We start from the raw sequence: 19,824 nt of genomic DNA, 5'->3' as shown, positions 1-19,824 counted from the left end.
TGAAGGGGAAATGTGTGTGCATCCTATGGGGCGAATGCAGGCTTTCGCTGAAAGGAAGCTATCTGCAAGCAGTGGGAGAGCTGCGTGACTTCGCGCAGCTCTCCCACGGCTTGCGGAGAGCTGGCTGTTCTGGGGGCTGGGGGGGATTTTTTTTCTTTATTTCCCCCGAAGAAAACTAGATGCGCCCTATGGGCCAGTGCGCCCTGTGGGCCGAAAAATACGGTATTTAAAGCTTGTTCCATGCACATTGAAGCCACATGACTTCCCTCAAAGAATCCTGGGAATTGGAGTTCCTACCTTGCAGAGGTATCATTTCCAGCACCTTTAGCAAAGTACTGTGGCTTTTATGGCAGCCTGCCATGCAGAGATGTAACAGGTGGTTCCTGTCCTGGAGCTAAAATGACGTGAGTTTTTTACATTGTGTGGCCGGAATATACAGTATGGGAAGGCTCTGTTTAAGTTGCCATGGCTCCAGGTAACCCGGAAATAATGTGGAGTCAGAAAGGCAACTGTGAGGTGTGTGTTTCTTTCTGTGTACCACAGTGTCATAGCAACTGATGTCAAGCAAGGCAGAGAGCTAGATAAAGCTGGTGAATAAAGCAGACTAGAAATTAATATCTGGCGGCATACATAGAGCTTGCAGATACCTATTTCCGGTGCTCCTGATGAAAGATTAAGGAACCACAGGTGAGTGGAGCATGGGGAGATGAAAGGAAGTCAGTTCTTATTCATGCTTTGTAATGACTTTTTCCCCCTCCCAAGCAACAGCCAATTAGCAGAACTATTAGGCTCTTTACAAATTGAAATCCAGAGGGACTTCTGCAAATGCAACTGAGTGTTACCCAGATTCCCTTTCTTATTGCAGACGTTTGCTTTCTCTAGATGCTTCTCCATGCAACCTGTGTATTCATCCTGATCTGCTTGCACAAAGTTAACATGTATAGTGCACTGTATATAGACAGTCTTTACTGAGTCTTCATTCTGATTTGCTTGCAGGACAGTTATAGGACATTAAGCATCCTTCCTGAGTTGCCTTCATAGTGTTTAAACTGGGGTTACCAGACCTCCCTGTTTCCCAGGGACAGTCCCTGGATTTGCAAATAAGTCTTTGGACAAATTCCATCCCCAGAATATGTCCCCGGATTTCATCTAATGACCCCGGGCCGGGAAACGCAGCAGCGGCAGTCTTGGCAGTTGGCTCTGGCTGGCTTCAGGAGCTGCTCGGAAGTTTCCATATGATGGTGGTGCAGGGGCTCGAAGATGCAGCTTCCGGGCTGCCTCCACCTTTCCTGGCCCCAGCAACTAAGCTGTGAAGGGAGGCTTCATGCTTTCTATCGGAGCAGCCTCCCAACTCCTACTTGTGTGCAAGCAGGAGGGGGCAGGGATCTCTCAGTTAGGCAACAGGAAGCCTCCCTTCCCAGCTGAGGGATCCCCACCCCCTCCTGCTTGCACACAGGTAGGGATGGGATTGGGGCTGCGCCGATGGGAAGGGAGGCATTGCGCTGCCCGAGCCTCGCTGCCGCTCTCGGCCCTCCTTCTCCGCCTTCCATGCCTGATCCACCGCGCACCACTTCCCCCCACCACCACCGAAGAACCAACAACTCAGGGGCTGCCCAGGCTCATGGAGAAAGGAGATAGAAGCCTAGGAGGAAGGGAAAACGTGGCGGTTGAGGTCAAGGCAGCGGCCGCCCCTCTGCCACCGCCATCGCTGCAGCATCAACGTCCCAAACATGTAGTATGTAAGTAATTAAAGTGTCCCCAGATTCATTGAAAAAAATCTGGTAACCTTAGTTTAAACTCTTCTTGTTAGTCATTTGTCCATCCCACAGTTTTCAATGCATTTCCCAGTCACTTTCCAAACTACAATAAGTCTGATTGTGTGTGTGTGTTTTAAGTGGATTTGTTGTGCTAGATTGACGGAGTTCTTTAATTCACTTTAAGCACGCAAACTTAAAATTCCAGTTTGCACATGAATCCCACAAAATAATGGCAGGCTGGAGGCACCCTAAAAACTGGGGTGGAGGGACAGCTCTGGAGTAGATTTCCACTTGTACTGTTGGATCCCATAATAAATATCTACCTGTAAACTTTTTTTTTTAACCTACTATACTCTCAAGAAAATTCACGCCTCTTTTTCTGAATGCATGTTTTTTCAGTAGTTCCAAGATGGCATTAGCAAGTGGACACTGGATTACAAAAGAAGTGATTGGGGACGCTCCAAGTCCTAGGTATGGAATAATGGTAAAACTGGTATCATAATGAAACATAATTGTTGCAGATTGTTGCATATTTTTTTTGTCTAAAGAACATCAGTTATTATTTGCATTTATTGTGTTGAATTGGCTTGTGATACCACTTAACATTAAATAGTAACAGGATAAGTTCCAGATGAGATATATACTGAAGTTCTGAGTATTTATTATGAATAAAGTTAAACTAAGGCGGCTATTAATGGTCCATAGCAAAACTTTTGAGATAGTAAACAGTGATGTCTAGATTTTCTCGGTCAGTTTTACCATTTTCTTCTTTTGTTTTTTATCACATCAAATATTTGCCGAACATTGTTTTAAAAAGCACACCATGAAAGGCAGCAGCTGTCATGCATATGGCCGGAAGAATCAGAAACCAGGAAGACCAAACTTTGAATAAGGAATGGGGGGAATATATAAATTACCTTAAAAATCACTGTAAACAATTAAAATTATTAGTAGGGCTGGAATGATACTTGCAACATAACGTAGAACTGTGGTTGTAATGGAGATTTAATAGATTTGGATTAATAGAGAAGTTGCAGGAGGAAAAAATGTCAACATAAGGACCCACAAAGGGGTGGCAGGAAGTCCAGGGGAATCTACAGAATTCTGTTTTTATTTTGCTTGACAATTGTTCGTAAATTTCAAAATTTGAAAAACTAAAATGTGTGTGTGTAGGGATTGCAGCACAGAAGCAGTCATCATCTCTGTTCCAATAATGACATCAAAGTGGAAAACTACAGATAATCCCTCTACATATTTCACAGAACCGGTTTCTTTTTCTTTTTCCACCCTTTTCTTTTTTAAGTGAAGGGGTTGTTCTCTGACAGATTTTGTGGATAAGCTTCGTTTGTCCCAGGCTGCGTCGGCTTCAGGTCATGAGAAACTGCTAGCTTGCTCTCTCATATTAATACCCATATTATACTCTGAGTAAGGAGCTGTATAAATAGGCTCCCACAGTAAGGCTGGCCTCTCCTCTGAGCAAGGGGGGAAAGATTCACTGTTATTGCTGCATCCAAATTCATTTACCATTGTTTCATGTTGCTCTGTAGACACGGACATGCATTGGCAATCGCAGGAAATATAGCATTTATATTTGGAGGCTGTTCCTTTAATGATACGTCTGTAAGTACCACAAGTTGATGTTTGCTGTCCTTTGTTAATTTCATTACCGTTTGACATTTTGCTGTTGTTGGGAGTATAATAAATGGCATGCCTCTTGTACTCTTGCTGTTTGCTTTAAATCTTCGCAATTTCCCACTGTACACAAGTACTTACTGAAGAATCACTGCATTCCAGTCATTGTCTACTAATGTGCATTGTGGAGACATGCCTGCAGATTCTCTCTGGGTAACTGTTTAGCTATTATTTCTACTGGTAGTCACTTGAGATAGCTTAAACCTGAATGTAATTTTAAAAGCGTTCCTTATCTAGATGACAATATTGATGCCCTGTAAATAAAGATATCAGCTTCAATCTCTCTTTCTCTTTCTCTCCTAGGATGATCAGCCAACATATTTCAATGACTTCTACATGTTGACAAGTGAGATACTATTAATCTTTTCTAGCAGGCAGCTTTTTCTGTGGGTTTATTCCTCCCTTTGGAGTGGCACATATTTCACTATAATAGACCAGTCATTTGTAATGCAAAAAAAGGCTTATCACTATAAAATTGTGGAAGTGTATTGCAAACAATGAGACTAGAATGGATTAAGGTTAGAGGGTTTTTTCCTCTCTTCCCAGGCTAGTTTGAACAGCTGTACAACAACAAAGTTATCTTTCCCCCTGGTATGAATGCACCTCCTGTGGTCCAGTTATTTGGTCAATAAGGCATAGGCAGAACTGTTAGGTGCAAATGTGATCACTCACTCACAGGTTTTGTGATTTTCATAAACATACCTTTTTATTTTTTGAGCCACACACACATGTACTCTGCATATTCACAGTATTTCCTATAGAAATAGTCATTCCGCTGGCCTTACATCTCATCTCCAAGTTTAGCTTTAAGCAATTCAGTGTGGGTTTTTGCTTAAAAGACAGTTAAGAGACAATGTAAGAAATGCATTAGACCAGGCATAGGCAAACTCCGGCCCTCCAGATGTTTTGGGACTACAACTCCCATCATCCCTGACCACTGGTCCTGTTAGCTAGGGATGATAGGAATTGTAGTTCCAAAACATCTGGCGGGCCAAAGTTTGCCTATGACTGCATTAGACATCTTGAATATTTGAATCATAATGAAAAAGCAAGCTGCTATAATTTTTTTTGATGCAGAAAAGGCCTTGGACAACCTGAACTGGGATTTTTTATTTTTTTATTGAAGTTTTGCAAGAGATGAACTTGGAAATAATGTTATTAAACGGGTGAAATCAATTTATACATCACAGACAGCACAGATAGTGGTTAGTGGAGATTTGACTTGATCCTGTGATATACAGAAGAGGACATGGCAAGGATGCACATTCTCCTGTTACTTTTCATCCTGGTCTTAGAAGTCTTGCTTAGAGGTATTAGACAATATGAGAGAATTATGGGAATAAAGATTTTAAAAGAGACGTATAAACTTGAGAGCAATTGCTGACGTTTTGATGTTAACTTTAGAAAACTTGCTGCGGGGAGTAGTTCTAATGGATAAGATCCAAGTTTAGCTTTAAGCAATTCAAAGCACTGCCATCAGATGCAGTGCTGCTACCTGGGGTAAAGGTAAAGGGACCCCTGACCATTAGGTCCAGTCGTGACCGACTCTGGGGTTGCAGCGCTCATCTCGCTTTATTGGCCAAGGGAGCCGGTGTACAGCTTCTGGGTCATGTGGCCAGCATGACTAAGCCGCTTCTGGCAAACCAGAGCAGTGCACAGAAATGCCATTTACCTATTTATCTACTTGCACTTTGACATGCTTTCGAACTGCTAGGTTGGCAGGAGCAGGGACCAAGCAACGGGAGCTCACCCCATCGCAGGGATTTGAACCGCTGACCTTCTGATCGGCAAGTCCTAGGTTCTGTGGTTTAACCCACAGCGCCACCCGCGTCCCCCTACCTGGGGTAACCTGTCCCATTTCACCACCTGAGGCAAAATGGGAATGGTCTCCTCTTGTCATCTCTGCCACCGCCACCGCAATACCCCCGAAATAATGGCAGAAATAACTAAAATTGCCTGCACATTAAAATAGATGCTTGTAGAATCAGAGAACTGTAGAGGTCGGATTCGGAATCCTGCCCACCGCCATCCCTGGGCAAACTCGAACCACCAACCTTCTGGTTAACATTTGTAGCTTTAGCCAGTATGTTTTGAAACCGAAACACTGTATGGATGTATAGATATATGTTTGTGTATATGTGTAAACGTACCGATCATCTCAAATTCATTCATTTTCAGTTACTTCCACTGATTTGACATGGGAAAGGATACCACAAGATGGCCACATTCCTTGTCCAAGAGAAGGTCATTCACTTTGGTAAGCAAACAATTCAGCAAAATAAATGCTGGTTATTTCTAGTACTTTTATGCCAATCACTGCAATGACAAGAAGGTGGGCCTATTCTCTCACCTCAGCGCGTTGTTATGTGCTGAGTTGAATAGGATCCAAAAGGCAGCAGTCTGATTGGTCCTAGAACAATAGGATTCAGAATGCAGCAGTCTGATTGGTCCTAGAACAATAGGGTCCAGAATGCAGCAGTCTGATCGGTCCTAAAACAATAGGGTCCAGAATGCAGCAGTCTGATTGGTCCTAGAACAATGCAGCAGCATGATTGGTCCGCAGGAGCCACCCATTCCAGCTCCAGGTGGAAGTGAATCCGCAACCTGATTGGCCTACAGGAGAACCCCAGAATTAGCCAATCAAGTGCAGCCCATTGTGTAAATAATGTATATAAAGCAGATATTTTGGGGAAAATTTCATTCCTCCTCACCACTATGAGCTGAATAAAGAGCATGAAATCCACACTCGACTCCAAGTATATTTCATGCGTGTATGTGAAAGGAAATATATTGGAATTAAGAGCCTGCCGCCCATGTAAGTGTGCATCTGATTGAGACGCAAATACTTACAGTGATTAATCACTCTGCACAGCCATAAGAAAACCCAACTACCACCAAGCATATATTATTATTAATTTGAGCACGTCTGAGAATTGACAAATCTGAGAGAAGACCGATGACCAAAATCCAGAGCTTTGTGTTTAGCAGTTATGAAGATGAAAATGCTCAATTAGTCTTAGCCGTGCACTTCACGTAACAGACAAAGCTGTCATATCCAGCTTGCACACAAGAGTCAACCAGTACAATAAAATTGGTAACATTAACATGGTGCTCATGTTTTTGTTTTAACTTTATAACAAAAGAAAGCCTATAGCTACGTTTTTGGTAGTGAGAAATGTATTTAGAGAGCACATTTACAGGCGTGATGTTCGTCTTCTCTGGTCCGATTTTTGCTGTTTGCTTTATTCCTCACTTGGTTTCCTGATTTCCATTTTCTAATCGCCCTAGAGGTGCTATTTCTTTCACCTGTATCCTGTTTCAGATAAGCTTGGCAGTGATTGCTTTAATCCTCTCAGTCCCTTTGCTGTGCTTCCCTAGTGCATGCCTTTGGGGTATTATTAAATGCACTCCAGCTATGTCCTCCTCACTGTGGCATTAATACAGATGTGGCTCACTGTTTCCATGTTTGGGTTTGTGCTTTCACACAAGCAGTTTCAATGCCAGTGCAGAAACTATGCAGATGTTTTCCATCCACACTGGTGGGCAGTGCTTGGTGGAATATATTCACACAGTTTATTGTTTGCTGCTCTCCTCAGTTAGTACCTCCCTACCTTCCATGAGTTCTGGAAGCCTGAAACACCTCAAGGGCATTTGCAGGTATTTGTTTGCCTGTGCCTGCCTGCCTTTTTTTTATTATTGCAACACTGGCAAACTTATCCCAAAGCGAATTTTCATAAATGCCTTTTTAAGAAGAAGAAGAAGAAAAAGAAGAAGAAGAAGAGGAGGAGTTTGGATTTGGTATCCCGCTTTATCACTACCCGAAGGAGTCTCAAAGCAGCTAACATTCTCCTTTCCCTTCCTCCTCCACAACAAACACTCTGTGAGGTGAGTGGGGCTGAGAGACTTCAAAGAAGTGTGACTATCCCAAGGTCACCCAGCAGCTGCATGTGGAGGAGCGGGGAAGCGAACCCGGTTCACCAGATTACGAGACTACCGCTCTTAACCACTACACCACACTGGTTTTAAAAAACTCCTGAGTCGTCGTCCTCTGATTTGGACAAAATTGCAGCTTAAGAAAATTAAAAAGTGTGTTGAAGGCTGTGTTGCACCCCATCACAGCAAGGAATGCGCAGGCCCAGATAAACCACACTGTAGGAAGATGGGGACAAATTTCATGTTGGTTAATACTGCTATTAGGTATTTCCATTCCAGACAATCAAAGGCTTTGAGGATGTCCAGGGACATGACCGTCAGTGGGAGTTTGGTTGTTTTGCTGTGTTCAATCAGATCCAGCAGTTTCCTAATGGAGTCTGTTATGTTGCGACCAGGGACAGAGCCCTCAAGGTGTTTCAGGCTTACAGAACTCATGGAAGGTATGAAAAGTCAGGCCAGCCTGCTCTAGCCATTCCCTTCTCTGTGGTCTTCCACTCTAGGAATCATCTTCAACGCTTTAACCCTTCCCCTTACAAATAGCATTGCTTTAATTTTTTTTCTCCTTCTCAAACTTTCCCAAACAAGTGAGTGGGCAGCTTCAACCACAAACATGATTGTAATAAGGGAGGATGTGATACCCATGAAAATTGTCCCCCCAAATTTCAGTCTGGGAAAAGGGGGAATCCTTGCCCTGGCCCTTTGTCTTCCAGAGGTCTAGCAGCAGAGCTGCTATTCTGTTTGCAGCTTGAAGAGCAATTATTTGATGCTGCTAAATCACTCACCTGGACCATAAAGAAGGCTGATCGCCGAAGAATTGATGCTTTTGAATTATGGTGCTGGAGGAGACTCTTGAGAGTCCCATGGACTGCAAGAAGATCAAACGTATCTATTTTTAAGGAAATCAGTCCTGAGCGCTCACTGGAAGGACAGATCATGAAGCTGAGGCTCCAATACTTTGGCCACCTCGTGAGAAGAGAAGACTCCCTGGAAAAGACCCTGATGTTGGGAAAGATGGAGGGCACAAGGAGAAGGGGACGACAGAGGACAAGATGGTTGGATAGTGTTTTCGAAGCTACCAGCATAAGTATGACCAAACTGCGGGAGGCAGTGGAAGACAGAAGTGCCTGGCGTGCTCTGGTCCATGGGGTCACGAAGAGTCGGACACGACTAAACGACTAAACAACAAAACAACAACAAATCGCTCACATCTGAAAGCACCTTAATTTCCATTAAAATGGACAACAGGCCTAGTAAGCAAGAATAAGATCAGGCTGCATGTCTTTGCATTCACTATTAGCCCAGGGAAGTAAAACAAAGCCGAGCAATCTCCCAAACCCAGAAGAAGGGGCTCAGGAGCTATTTTAAGCAGCTAATATCTGCTCATTGAGCTCCCCTTACATTTAACTGTTCCCATATGTTAATCATTTGGATTCTCTGCATGCTTTTTCTTTTTTTTAACTTTGCCTCTGATTTATGCTGCTTCTTTTGCTGCCTTTTGCACAGGCATGGCCCATATGGAAACCATATTGCCTGTAACAGGTTTCAAAATGCTGGAGGAAAGTTGGGGGAGGAAAGTTTAAGAGAAGAACTACATGGGTTTCAGTAGTGAACATTGTAGCACCTCAGTCCTGGAGCTTGGTCCACTTGAGAGTGGGGGAAAATGTCACCCGTGCAGCTCAGTTTTGCTACTTTTAGGACCCAGGACGGTGGCAGTGGCCAAGGAAGCAGCTGCTTCCAGTCAAGTCCCAGCACTAGGGCAAGGATCTTGTGATAGGAATTTTGAGGTCTTAGATATATGTGAAATGTTCATAAGTGTACCAACCAAGCACGTACATAGATCAGTACAGGAAGACCAACCTGAAACCATTTTGATTCCCAAACTGAGCAAATGTTTTCTCTGCAAGGTCAAAGGAAAATGGAAATGCCTCCCCATTGCCTTTTCCTTCACAAATCCTATTTTAGGGGCACATTTAAGATATGAATAGGGTGTGAGCTGTGACCCGGCTCAGGAACTACAGTCATACTTCGGGTTGAGCGCGTTCGAGTTGCGCTCCATGGCAACCTGTAAGTAACGGAGTGCGTTGCTTCTGGGTTTCACCGCCTGCGCATGCGCAGACGCTCAAAACGATGTCACGCGCATGCGCAGAAGCAGCAAAAAGCGACGCGTGTGTGTGCAGACATGCCGTCGCTAGTTACGTTTGCTTCTAGATGCGAACAGGCCTCTGGAACGGATCCCGTTCATATCTAGAGGTACCACTGTAAGTATCGTTACAAAAGACTGGCCAGGCTCCCCAGGCAATCCAATCAAGTGACCGTTAAACAGGTAACCTGGCAGACAGGAGGTAAACAAACCACTCAGATTTCTGCTTTAGACCGCCTTTTCTGTGATGTATCTGGGGGGGTAGTCTTAGGTTACACCCCTTCTGTGATGTATGTATGATGTATGGAGGGGTGGTCTTGAGCTCCAGGGCAGGGAATTTAAAATGTCTATATAAGGCCTTGCGCGCCATTGTTCTGGGTTCCTCCTCCCTCCTGCATGTGGTGAGCGAGGACCCTGTTGCAACAGTTAATAAAGATCAGGCTTACTAGCTGCTTTGCTTCTCAATATTCTCTGGTTGGCCTTTGTTATTTTCTCCTACCAATAAGGAACCTCTGTAGGACTCTATATGGGCTCTTGGATACCCCATAAGGGGAAAGGGCAGATTTTCGTTTACAACAATCTCAATGTCAGACAATGTCAGGCAAAAGATTCCTGCATTGCAGGGGGTTGGCCTAAATGACCTTTGTGGTCCCTTCCAACTCTACAATTCTATGACTTCCTCTCATGAGAGGCAACTACTCCACCATCTGAATCGGAGTCCTCCTAAAGCCAACGCTGGGACAACTTTCTCTTTTTTTTAATGAAATATTTATTAAGATTTTTCAAATTCAATACAAAAAAATCAAAAAGAACAAAAAATGCAAAGAAAGAAAAGATTTAAAAACACATGAAATTTACAATTCCATATTTTCATTACCATATTTCCCAGACTTCCCCACACCTCCCCTTCTTGTATTCCAATTCAAATTGTTTGTTCAACAAGTTCCTATCCCCAATTTTTAACCTTTTTATATTTAATTCATTTTTTAAAAAAACAAAAACCAATTTTAACTTATAGACATCAATATTTATACCTCAATACACAAACCTTTTTCTAAAGTCGACCCAAATTCCATTCCATGAATTTCCCAATTTTCATATTAATAACCAAACAAAAAGAAGTAAAACAGATCATAATTATACACCCTTTGGATTCTCAAACCCCACCACCCCCTTTCCCGGTTTCGATCCCCAACAAATATCCAACAGTCTTAATCTTCTATCAGCCTGGAGATCTCACGTCCGAGGCTCTTAATTCTCTCTCAGTTCCTCTCTGCCGGTTTTTTTGATAGTCCTTAATATTAAACTCCAAATCTCGGAGGAGCTCTGTCCCTATAAAGTCCATATTTCTTCCAGCCAGACCTCCATACTTAAAAGCAAGGTCCAAAAGTCCAATTGTCACAAAAACTCCAGCTTCCACTTTAATCAGATTTGTAATCCATAGGTCTTCAGGTCTCCACACAAGAAGATCTCTCCATTCTTCAGTCGCCAATTTAAACCAGAATTTCATCATCCAATACTTATTTTCCTTTGTAGTCATCCTGTCAGGCCTTTGGTTTGATTTCTTGTTTCCCTTTGTGAGCATGATATCAGGCCTCTGGCTCTCCTTTGTCGGTTGCAAAATTACAGCTCCTCCTTCCTTCTCCTCAGAAACAACATATATCTCTTTCTCCACACTTTCAAGATTCTCAAAGTTCTCTTTTTGTCCAGCTGCATGGGCTTCCTGAGTCAAGTCCTTATCAAATTCCGTAATGTTATTTACTGTTAAGCTCAAGATTGTTACATTTGTAGCCAAAACATCAATTTGGCCTTGTAACTTTCCCAGGAGAACAAATACTCTGTCCAGCCCAGCCTGAATTTTCCCTCTTCCAGCCATTCTTGTAGTGTCCCAAATCCCCCTCTAGAGGGATTTTGGTAACTTAGTATTCTTTCCAGTTAAAATCCCAAAGTCAGGTTAATTTGTATCAGTTCTTACTTATTTTCAACAAAATATAACCAGGTTGCAGCAACTGTATCCAGCAGAGACAGCAGAAACAAAGTTCTCTTTTTCCTTTTTGACAGCTAATTTTGACAGCTGTCAAACTCCTCTATATCTCCTCAGCAGGCTCTTTCGCGAATCACTCCCGGGTCCGGGGGGGTGGCACTTCAACTCTCAAAATTAACTCTTATCCTCCAGCACAATTACTTATACTTGTATCGCCAAATCGTGAAATTAATATCTTTTATCGAAGAAACAATTCTCTCGACCTTAGTTAACTAGTCCTTGCTTTAGATTTTTTACAAGGCGGGGAGGCGGACTTCCTGTTTGCGCCTTCCCCGATCGTGCCAAATTCCAAAGAAAATTTCCTTTAAAAGTCCAATTTCCGTACTACTCACGGGTTGTTACTTTTAGGGTCCGATTGTTCACAGGAAAAAGCTGGGACAACTTTCTCTAAATAACAATGAAACTTTTTTTCCTCCCTCAAATGTCTACTACGGATAGATGCCAACACAATTTATATTTTTTAAAAAGTCTTTTATAGGGGGGCGGGTGGCCTGGAAAACATTTCACCAGTGCTTTTTTCTGGGGGTACACAGGGTATGCATACCCCTAAACATTTTGTGAATCTAAGTTTGGCCTCATTGAGGGGCAGTCTTCCAATACGAGTAGGAAAATGAGAGTACCCCTAAATATTTTTTTAGAAGGGAAAAAACCACTGCCTTTCACTTTTGGAATAGCGTGCAATCATTTTCCCTTGATTTTTTTAAAGCTTCTCTTTTGAAGTTTTTTTTTGTAAAAAATGTTCACAAATAAAATGCATATCTCTGCCAACCTGAGCATGACACTAGCAAAAATGTGCAAAAGGTCTACAAACATTTGTGAGCCAACATCTGTCAAAGCTACTTGGGGCATTTCACACCTTCTCCCCCCACAAATATGTCAGCTAGCTTGAAAAAACAGTGGATTTTTCTTTAAAGAAATGTCTGGATTTGTATTTCTAACCAGATAGTTTATTTGATTATATATATATCACTATGTCCAATATGCACAAAAGGGCTTAGAGGGAGCTCCTTTTGGATCACACATCTGCATGTGTGTTTATGAGTATGTGTGAGTGTGTGAGAGAGTTTTGTAGTGTGTGTTTTGCTTGTTTACAAAGCTATTGTACTACCAACTTTACTGTACGCTTGTGAAACATGGACCACTTATAAACACCATCTCCAGCTCCTCGAAAGATTCCCTCAATGGTGTCTCTGAAAAAATTTACACATCACTTGGGAAGACAGGTGAACTAATGTCAGTGTGCTGGAAGAAGTAAAGATCACCAGTGTCGTAGCAATGATTCTTCAACATCAACTTCATTGAACTGGTCATGTTGGGATGCCTGACTATCGTCTTCCAAAGGAGCTACTCTATTCCCAACTTAAGAATGGTAAGCATAATACCAGTGGACAACAAAAGAGGTTTAAAGATGTTCTCAAGGCAAATGTAAAAAAAAGTAATATAAGCACTGGCAACTGGGAATCACTGGCCTGCAAGCGCTCCAATTGGATAATAGCCTGTACCAAAGACATCATGGAATTTGAAGAAGCAAAAACTCAGGACAAAAGGGAGAAACGTGCTAAGAGAGAAGCACATTTGGCAAATCCTGACCGTGATCAACTCCCACCCAGAAACCTATATCCCCACTGTGGAAGGACGTGTGGATCCAGAATTGGCCTCCGCAGTCACTTATGGACTCACTGTTAAAACCATGTTCATGGAAGACAATCTTACTCGGCTATGACTGATCGCCAGAGAAGAAGCATGTATGTGTGTCTTGCCCTTCCTGCTTTGGGCTTTGTGTCTATGTGCCTCTGGCATGGAGCCCTCAACAACATTCCCTTGAGAAAATGCCCAAATGGTTTTGTGCAGTGCCACATTGTTTAATGTACAATTGAAATCCTTTCCCTATCCCGCTGTAATAAATGGATCCTCTGCTATTTCAACCTACCATAAATTCTTGCGGGTGTGAGTTCTTGGACTCTGAACTGTTTGGGTGCATTCTCTGGGCAGTACATGACCGACCGACCTTCCAAAAGCTTATTCTACCTCACAAGCATGTTTAAGGGTCTTAGAGACACATGGAACATCCCCTCTCCATACCGCCAATACTTTTTTCCTCATCCAAGGTAGTATTCACAGAGCATGCCAGTTTGTCCACCAACAGCCCAGCCACTTCATTAGTTAGGTAGTGGTATATTCTGCCACTTACATCTTTCCTCATTGGAATTGCTCACCTTTTGGTTTCCTGTAACTGTTTCCCACAGAGCAATCTGTTTACAAATGTATACACTGAGTCAGCCCATTGCCAAATGTGAAACAAGCAGTTGTACAGCTGCAGGTTATGAGCTGGTCAAAAGTAAAATCTGCCCAGAATGTAGATTATAGATACAATTGTGCTGCCAAAGGATAAAAGAGCTTGGTAACGTCCACTGTGACCATAAGTGTATATTTTCCATACAAAATTCTAGCCATGGGGGAGGTGGTTTACGGCTGACTGTAAAAATTTCTCAACTTTGCTTTACAGTGTAGTAAAAGGCAAGATATATTTATTTGGAGGTTGTTCAAGCACGAATGCTGAGCGTTCCCTTCCAGGAGTCTACACCTTTGATCTTGGTGAGTAAAAACATGGAATTAGATTGCCAGGGATTTATAGTTCATTTAGTTAATGGCAAGTCAAAGAGCCTTTTGCTCTTGTAGAATAAAAAGCATTTATTAATTTATTATTGTTTGGGGGCGACCGTGGCAGCATGGAACTACGAATTTTGATGATCCCACCCTTTCCCTCAAACTTGTCTTTCTGATGTAACTTGGTCATGATGGTGGGATTGGGGAGGAACAAACCAGCTTTGCTGAAAAAGCTAATCATTTTAAAATTGCAAGCTTTGAAAGATATAAACAAAAACTCGACTGGGTGTCCCGGCTCCTTGTTCCTAACTTATTATTTCCCTCCAGTAAGTTTATTTATTATTTCTATTCATGGCAAACCGGAGCTCATTTTGCACAAATATATCTCATAGTGGTTGAACAAATGAAAGATGAATGCCATTCAATTAGGTCTATTGCCATGGAGCTCTGAAGCTGCCTTTCCCAGGGCACCTAGAGAACGGAAAGGAATGTAGCTCATTTCAAGCTCCTTTTAAGATATATCTTCCCTTTGCTCAGTGAAGGTGATTTGGCTCTTGGGTTGGGTTCCCTGCTGAGAATGTTCCAAGTCAAAGGCTCCCTCATTACTGAATGCCAGTTCATAATGTACCATATTTTAAATCCCACTTTAGACTGATTAGTTCCAGAAGGGGAAATACTGTAAGACGCTGGCTGTTTTAGCCTGGGGAGTTTAGCCTGGAGCAACAACCCAACCCCAATTTTGGCCGGAATTTTAAAAAGAAATTGCAATGAAAACAAACGCTGACTGCTTTCTGGAAAGCAAAAATGTACGTTTTCCCAGATCTGCTGCACAAGGTTACATGAATGGATGGTTCGGGGTGCAGTTTTGGCACTCCCGGTCGGCAGCAGCTCATGCAGTTTTTCACTGGAGAGTCTTACCAGCTTCACTTCCACTGAGCGTCTCTGCATGGGGGAACAAAACTGGCACCTTTACAGCAGAGCAGGGTGGTGCAACATGCGGCCCTCAATGCCTTTTTGGGTGGCCCTCAACAACATTTGAGGGCCCCCCTTGCAGCCCCCACTTTGCCTTCCCAAATCTTGGTAAGTGAGGTACTGAGCTTTGGGAAGGAGGCATGAGGGCTCGAGCAGAGTCCTAGAGTCCTCCCTAAAACCTATTTCAGTTTGGAAAGGAGGTAGAAGGTCTCTGGGACCCTGCCAGAGCTTCGTGCCTCTTTCCCAAAGCCCGGTATCTTGCTTAGCTGGCTTTGGGAAGACAACTAAAGAATGCAACAGCTAGACTGATGACTGGGAGAGGCTGCTGAGACCATTTAACACCAGTCCTGAAAGACTCCTAGTACCTTTCTGGGCACAATTCAAAGTGTTGGTGCTGACCTTTAAAGCCCTAAACGGCCTCGGCCCAGTAGACCTGAAGGAGCGCCTCCACCCCCATTGTTTAGCCCAGACACTGAGGTCCAGCTCTGAGGGCCTCCTGGCGGTTCCCTCACTGGGAGAAGTGAGGTTACAGGGAACCAGGCAGAGGGCCTTCTTCGTAGTGGCACCCGCCCTGTGGAACACCCTCCCGTCAGATGTCAAGGAAATAAACAACTATCTTACTTTTAGAAGACATCTGAAAGCAGCCCTGTTTAGGGAATTTTTAATGTTTGGTGTTTTATCATGTTTTAATATTCTGTTGGGAGCCGTCCAGAGTGGCCAGATGGGCGGGGTATAAATATATTATTATTATAGTCATACGTTGGGTTACAGCCACTTCCGGTTGCGTTTTTTTGGGTTGCAGACCGCCGAAACCCGGAAGTACCAGAACCGGTTACTTCCGGGTTTTGGCAGTTGTGCATGCACAGAAGCGCTAAATTGCGCTTTGCGCATGCGCAGAAGCACCGAATCGCAACCCGTGTGTAAGCAGACGCTTACAGACGCTGCAGGTTGCGAACGTGCATCCTGCACAGATCATGTTCGCAACCTGAGCGTCCATTGTAGTATTATTATTATTATTATTATTATTATTATTTTATTTTATTTTATTTTACACGACAAGGCCCGCACATTCCATGTCAAAGCACTCTTGTGGCCTGCTTAGTACAATAACTTGGAATGCCCTGCTAGAGTGTTTCAAAGTAGCAGAGCAGGCTGTGGGGTCCATTAACTGAGCGCTGTGAGAGAAAATAGCAGCTGAGTGGGGGGGAAGCACCCAGAGTGTTATGGCTCCACCGTAGTCAAATATCTTCATGGTGCTATGCTCGGAGATACCATCCTTCCTCCAGTGCCTGATAAGGGTGCCAGGTCACAGTGTGGTGTAGTGAGCGGTGGACTCGTAATCTGGTGAACCGGGTTCGCGTCTCCTCTCCTCTAGATGCAGCTCCTGGGTGACCTTGGGCCAGTCACACTTCTTTGAAGCCTCTCAGCCCCACTCACTTCACAGAGTGTTTGTTGTGGGAGAGGAAGAGAAAGGAGATTGTTAGCCGCTTTGCGACTCCTTCAGGTAGTGATAAAGCGGTATATCAAATCCAAACTCTTAATTTTCTTCTTCTCCGGTGGTGCTCCGTGGCAGATTCTGGTAGTCTCATTTTCAGCCACCATTGCTCCTGATTTCTGGCCCATGCCCTGGAGATATTTCAGACTATAGGGACACGGGTGGCACTGTGGTCTAAAACACTGAGCCTCTTGTGCTTGCAGATCAGAAGGTCGGCGGTTCGAATCCCCGCAATGGAGTGAGCTCCTGTTGCTCTGTCCCAGCTCCTGCCAACCTAACAGTTCGAAAGCACACCAGTGCAAGTAGATAAATAGGTAGCGCTCCAGCGGGTATAATGGCGTTTCCATGCACTCTGGTTTGCGTCATGGTGTTCTGTTGCGCCAGAAGCAGTCTAGTCATGCTGGCCACATGACCCAGAAAGCTGTCTGCAGACAGACGCTGGCTCCCTCGGCCTGAAAGCGAGACGAGCGCCGCAACCCCAGAGTCGCCTTTGACTGGACTTAACTGTCCAGGGGTCCTTTACCTTTTTTACCTATTTCAGGCTATGCTACTCTCCACTACTCCACAGAACCAGGGCAAAGATACCTGCCTACCCATGACAGGTGGCATCCTGTCTCATTCATGTAGTGATGAAGCATGCATTGGCATTCTGTCTGAAAAGGACCAGTTTTGTAAATGTAGTAAAATCCTGAGCAAACACACATCTTTTTGGGTGTCTTCCTTATCTTTTTTAAAATAATAATAATATTAATAAGAATAAAAATTTATTTATTTATACTTTTCAAATTTATACATTTCACTAATTTTATACATTTCACTAATTTTACAATCATTTTGACTTTTCAGAACTTGACTCCCTTCCCCCCTCTTTCTGCAGTTCCTTCAATTTATTTTTTTAATATATCCAAATGAAATTAATTTACTCATTTATTCATCTTATTTAAGTAGATACTATTATAAAACTGCAGGTTATCACAATAATCCTGCCAATGTACTGTTTATAATTTATCTGTAAATATTCATAAACCATTTCCATTCTTCTGTAAAAAAAAAATTGTTAGCTTGATTTCTTATTCTTCTGGTAAGGTTTGCCAATTCTGCATATTCCATAAGTTTTTGTATCCATTCTTCCTTTGCTGGGACTTCTGCTTCTTTCCATTTTGGAGCGAGTAACATTCTTGCCACTGTAGAAGCATACATAAATAATTTCTATGCATTTTCGATAGTTCTGTCCCTATAATTCTCAAAAGAAAAGCTTCTGGTGTGTTTTTTTACAAAGGTTATTTTAAACATCCTTTTTATTTCATTATATATCATTTCCCAGTAAGCTTTAACCTGACTACAAGACCACCACATACTACAACACACACCTTTTTGCATCTGATTGCACATCTGAGTACAGTGGTACCTCGGGTTACATACACTTCAGGTTACAGACTCTGCTAACCCAGAAACAGTACCTCGGGTTAAGAACTTTGCTTCAGGATGAGAACAGAAATCGTGTTCCAGCAGCGGGAGGCCCCATTAGTTAAAGTGGTGCTTCAGGTTAAGTACAGTTTCAGGTTAAGAATGGACCTCTGGAACGAATTAAGTACTTAATCCAAGGTACCACTGTATATATTGTACGGTACTGAAAGCTAATACCCAATTTGTGAGCTATTTTGCTGAAATATGCATGAGAGGAGTAGTGGAATAGATGTCATAATTTCATGGCAAAACAGATAGTAAATTATCAATGATTTAGCACAATACAGCAGTAAAAACTATTTTTTAAAAATACAAAGAGACAGGTGTTTTTTTTAAAAAAAGAAACAGTTCAGATAAAATAGCCATTTAAAAACCGAAAACCTTCCTGACAAGGCAAGGTTTTCACCAACTTTTGAAATTGGCCACACAGGTTTCTAAGCCAGGTTTCAGTATTTTTTGGAACAAGCAGAATGAGAAAGTGAATTCCTTCCTCCCCCAGCCCACTTTAGGATAAGAGACTAATTTACTGTTATTTCCTTATCTTAAGGTTCCTTAATGTGGCAGAAAGTTGCAGCCACTGGCATCGCACCTCAGACTCTCAATCACAGTTCAGCTGCAGTTGGAGAAAACATCTACGTATATGGGGGTACACTATGCGGAAAAACTGTTGATGACCTGCATGTGTTCAACACGGGTGAGTAGAATTAAATCTCCTTTAAGAAATTTGGTTTCGTATGTGGTCAATCAATCCACAATCATGCAATAGTGCAGACTATAGCCGTAAGTGCAAATAGAACTTGTTTCCAGGGTTCTTTCTTGCTCTTCAGCATAAAGCCCTACGTCAGGTTAAAATAATATAAAGATATATTTCTAAAGATCAGTTAAGATAATTTACATCAGAAAAATAGGGAGGGTCCTAAAAATTTAAATATCTCTGGTGTCAAAGCTCAGGGTGAAGAGGTGTATTGTCAGTATAATATATAGAAGTTCTCCTTGATTTCTCTTTGTTGTTATTTGCTACATCATTTCCTCCATCTTTTATGATGATCCAAATCTTTTACCATTGTGTCCAAAATTCACCCTTAAACTACAAGTGATATTCCAATCCTACTAGCGATTTTAACTGTTTACAATGGTCTTTAAGATAAGTTATAAATTTTCCCCATTCCTTATTAACATTTTGGTCTTCCCGATTTTTGATTCTCCCGGTTATTTTAGCCTTTTCAGCATAGTCTATCAACTTGATCTGCCATTTTTCTCTGGAAGGAACTTATCTTCTTTCCATTTCTGGGCCAATAATGTCCGTGCAGCCGTGGTCGCATACATAGTCTTTTCTGCTCCCTTGGGATTTCGGCACCTAGAGAAGGCACTCTTTTTGAGGGCACACACCTTTTTATGTTGGTAACTGTGGATTAAAAAGTACCGTATTTTTCGCTCTATAGGGCGCACCTGACCATAGGGCGCACCTAGTTTTCAGAGGGGGAAATCAGGGAAAAGAAATATGATTCCCCCCCCCCCCCAGCTCTGGGAGCAGCGGACAGGCTGCACACAGCCTGTGCACTTCTCCCAGACCTTCTCCCTGCTATTGCGGGAGGTGGGGGAATTCCCCCATCTCCCGCAAAAGCCCACAGGAGGGAGAAGGGACTGACTCAACCAGTCAGTCCCTTCTCCCTCCTTGGGGAAAAGCCCCCAAGAGCAGCGCACTCTTTAAAGGCTG

At 42.9% G+C, this 19,824-nt stretch overlaps 1 protein-coding gene across 3 annotated transcripts in view; it reads left to right on the top strand.

Annotated features, from left to right (window-relative positions):
• Positions 1-493: 493 nt before the first annotated feature.
• LOC310744926 (kelch domain-containing protein 3-like) overlaps positions 494-19,824 on the top strand; it is a 79,616-nt gene continuing 60,285 nt past the window's right edge. Inside the window, exons 1-7 of one of the 3 annotated variants that reach the window (XM_083576956.1) lie at positions 494-687; positions 2,157-2,228; positions 3,305-3,377; positions 3,753-3,795; positions 5,628-5,706; positions 14,073-14,161; positions 18,655-18,801. In XM_083576956.1, coding sequence (XP_083433082.1) covers positions 2,167-2,228; positions 3,305-3,377; positions 3,753-3,795; positions 5,628-5,706; positions 14,073-14,161; positions 18,655-18,801 — 493 coding nt within the window. In that variant the 5' untranslated portion in view covers positions 494-687; positions 2,157-2,166. The remainder of the gene's footprint in view (positions 688-2,156; positions 2,229-3,304; positions 3,378-3,752; positions 3,796-5,627; positions 5,707-14,072; positions 14,162-18,654; positions 18,802-19,824) is intronic. The other 2 variants (XM_083576957.1, XM_083576958.1) reach the window with 2 other exon arrangements.

Source organism: Podarcis filfolensis (genome assembly GCF_964270895.1).
Source record: "Podarcis filfolensis genome assembly, chromosome: 11".
Taxonomy (NCBI): Eukaryota; Metazoa; Chordata; class Lepidosauria; order Squamata; family Lacertidae; genus Podarcis; species Podarcis filfolensis.
The sequence above is the reverse complement of the archived record's forward strand: the minus strand, read 5'-3'. Positions and strand labels throughout refer to the sequence as shown.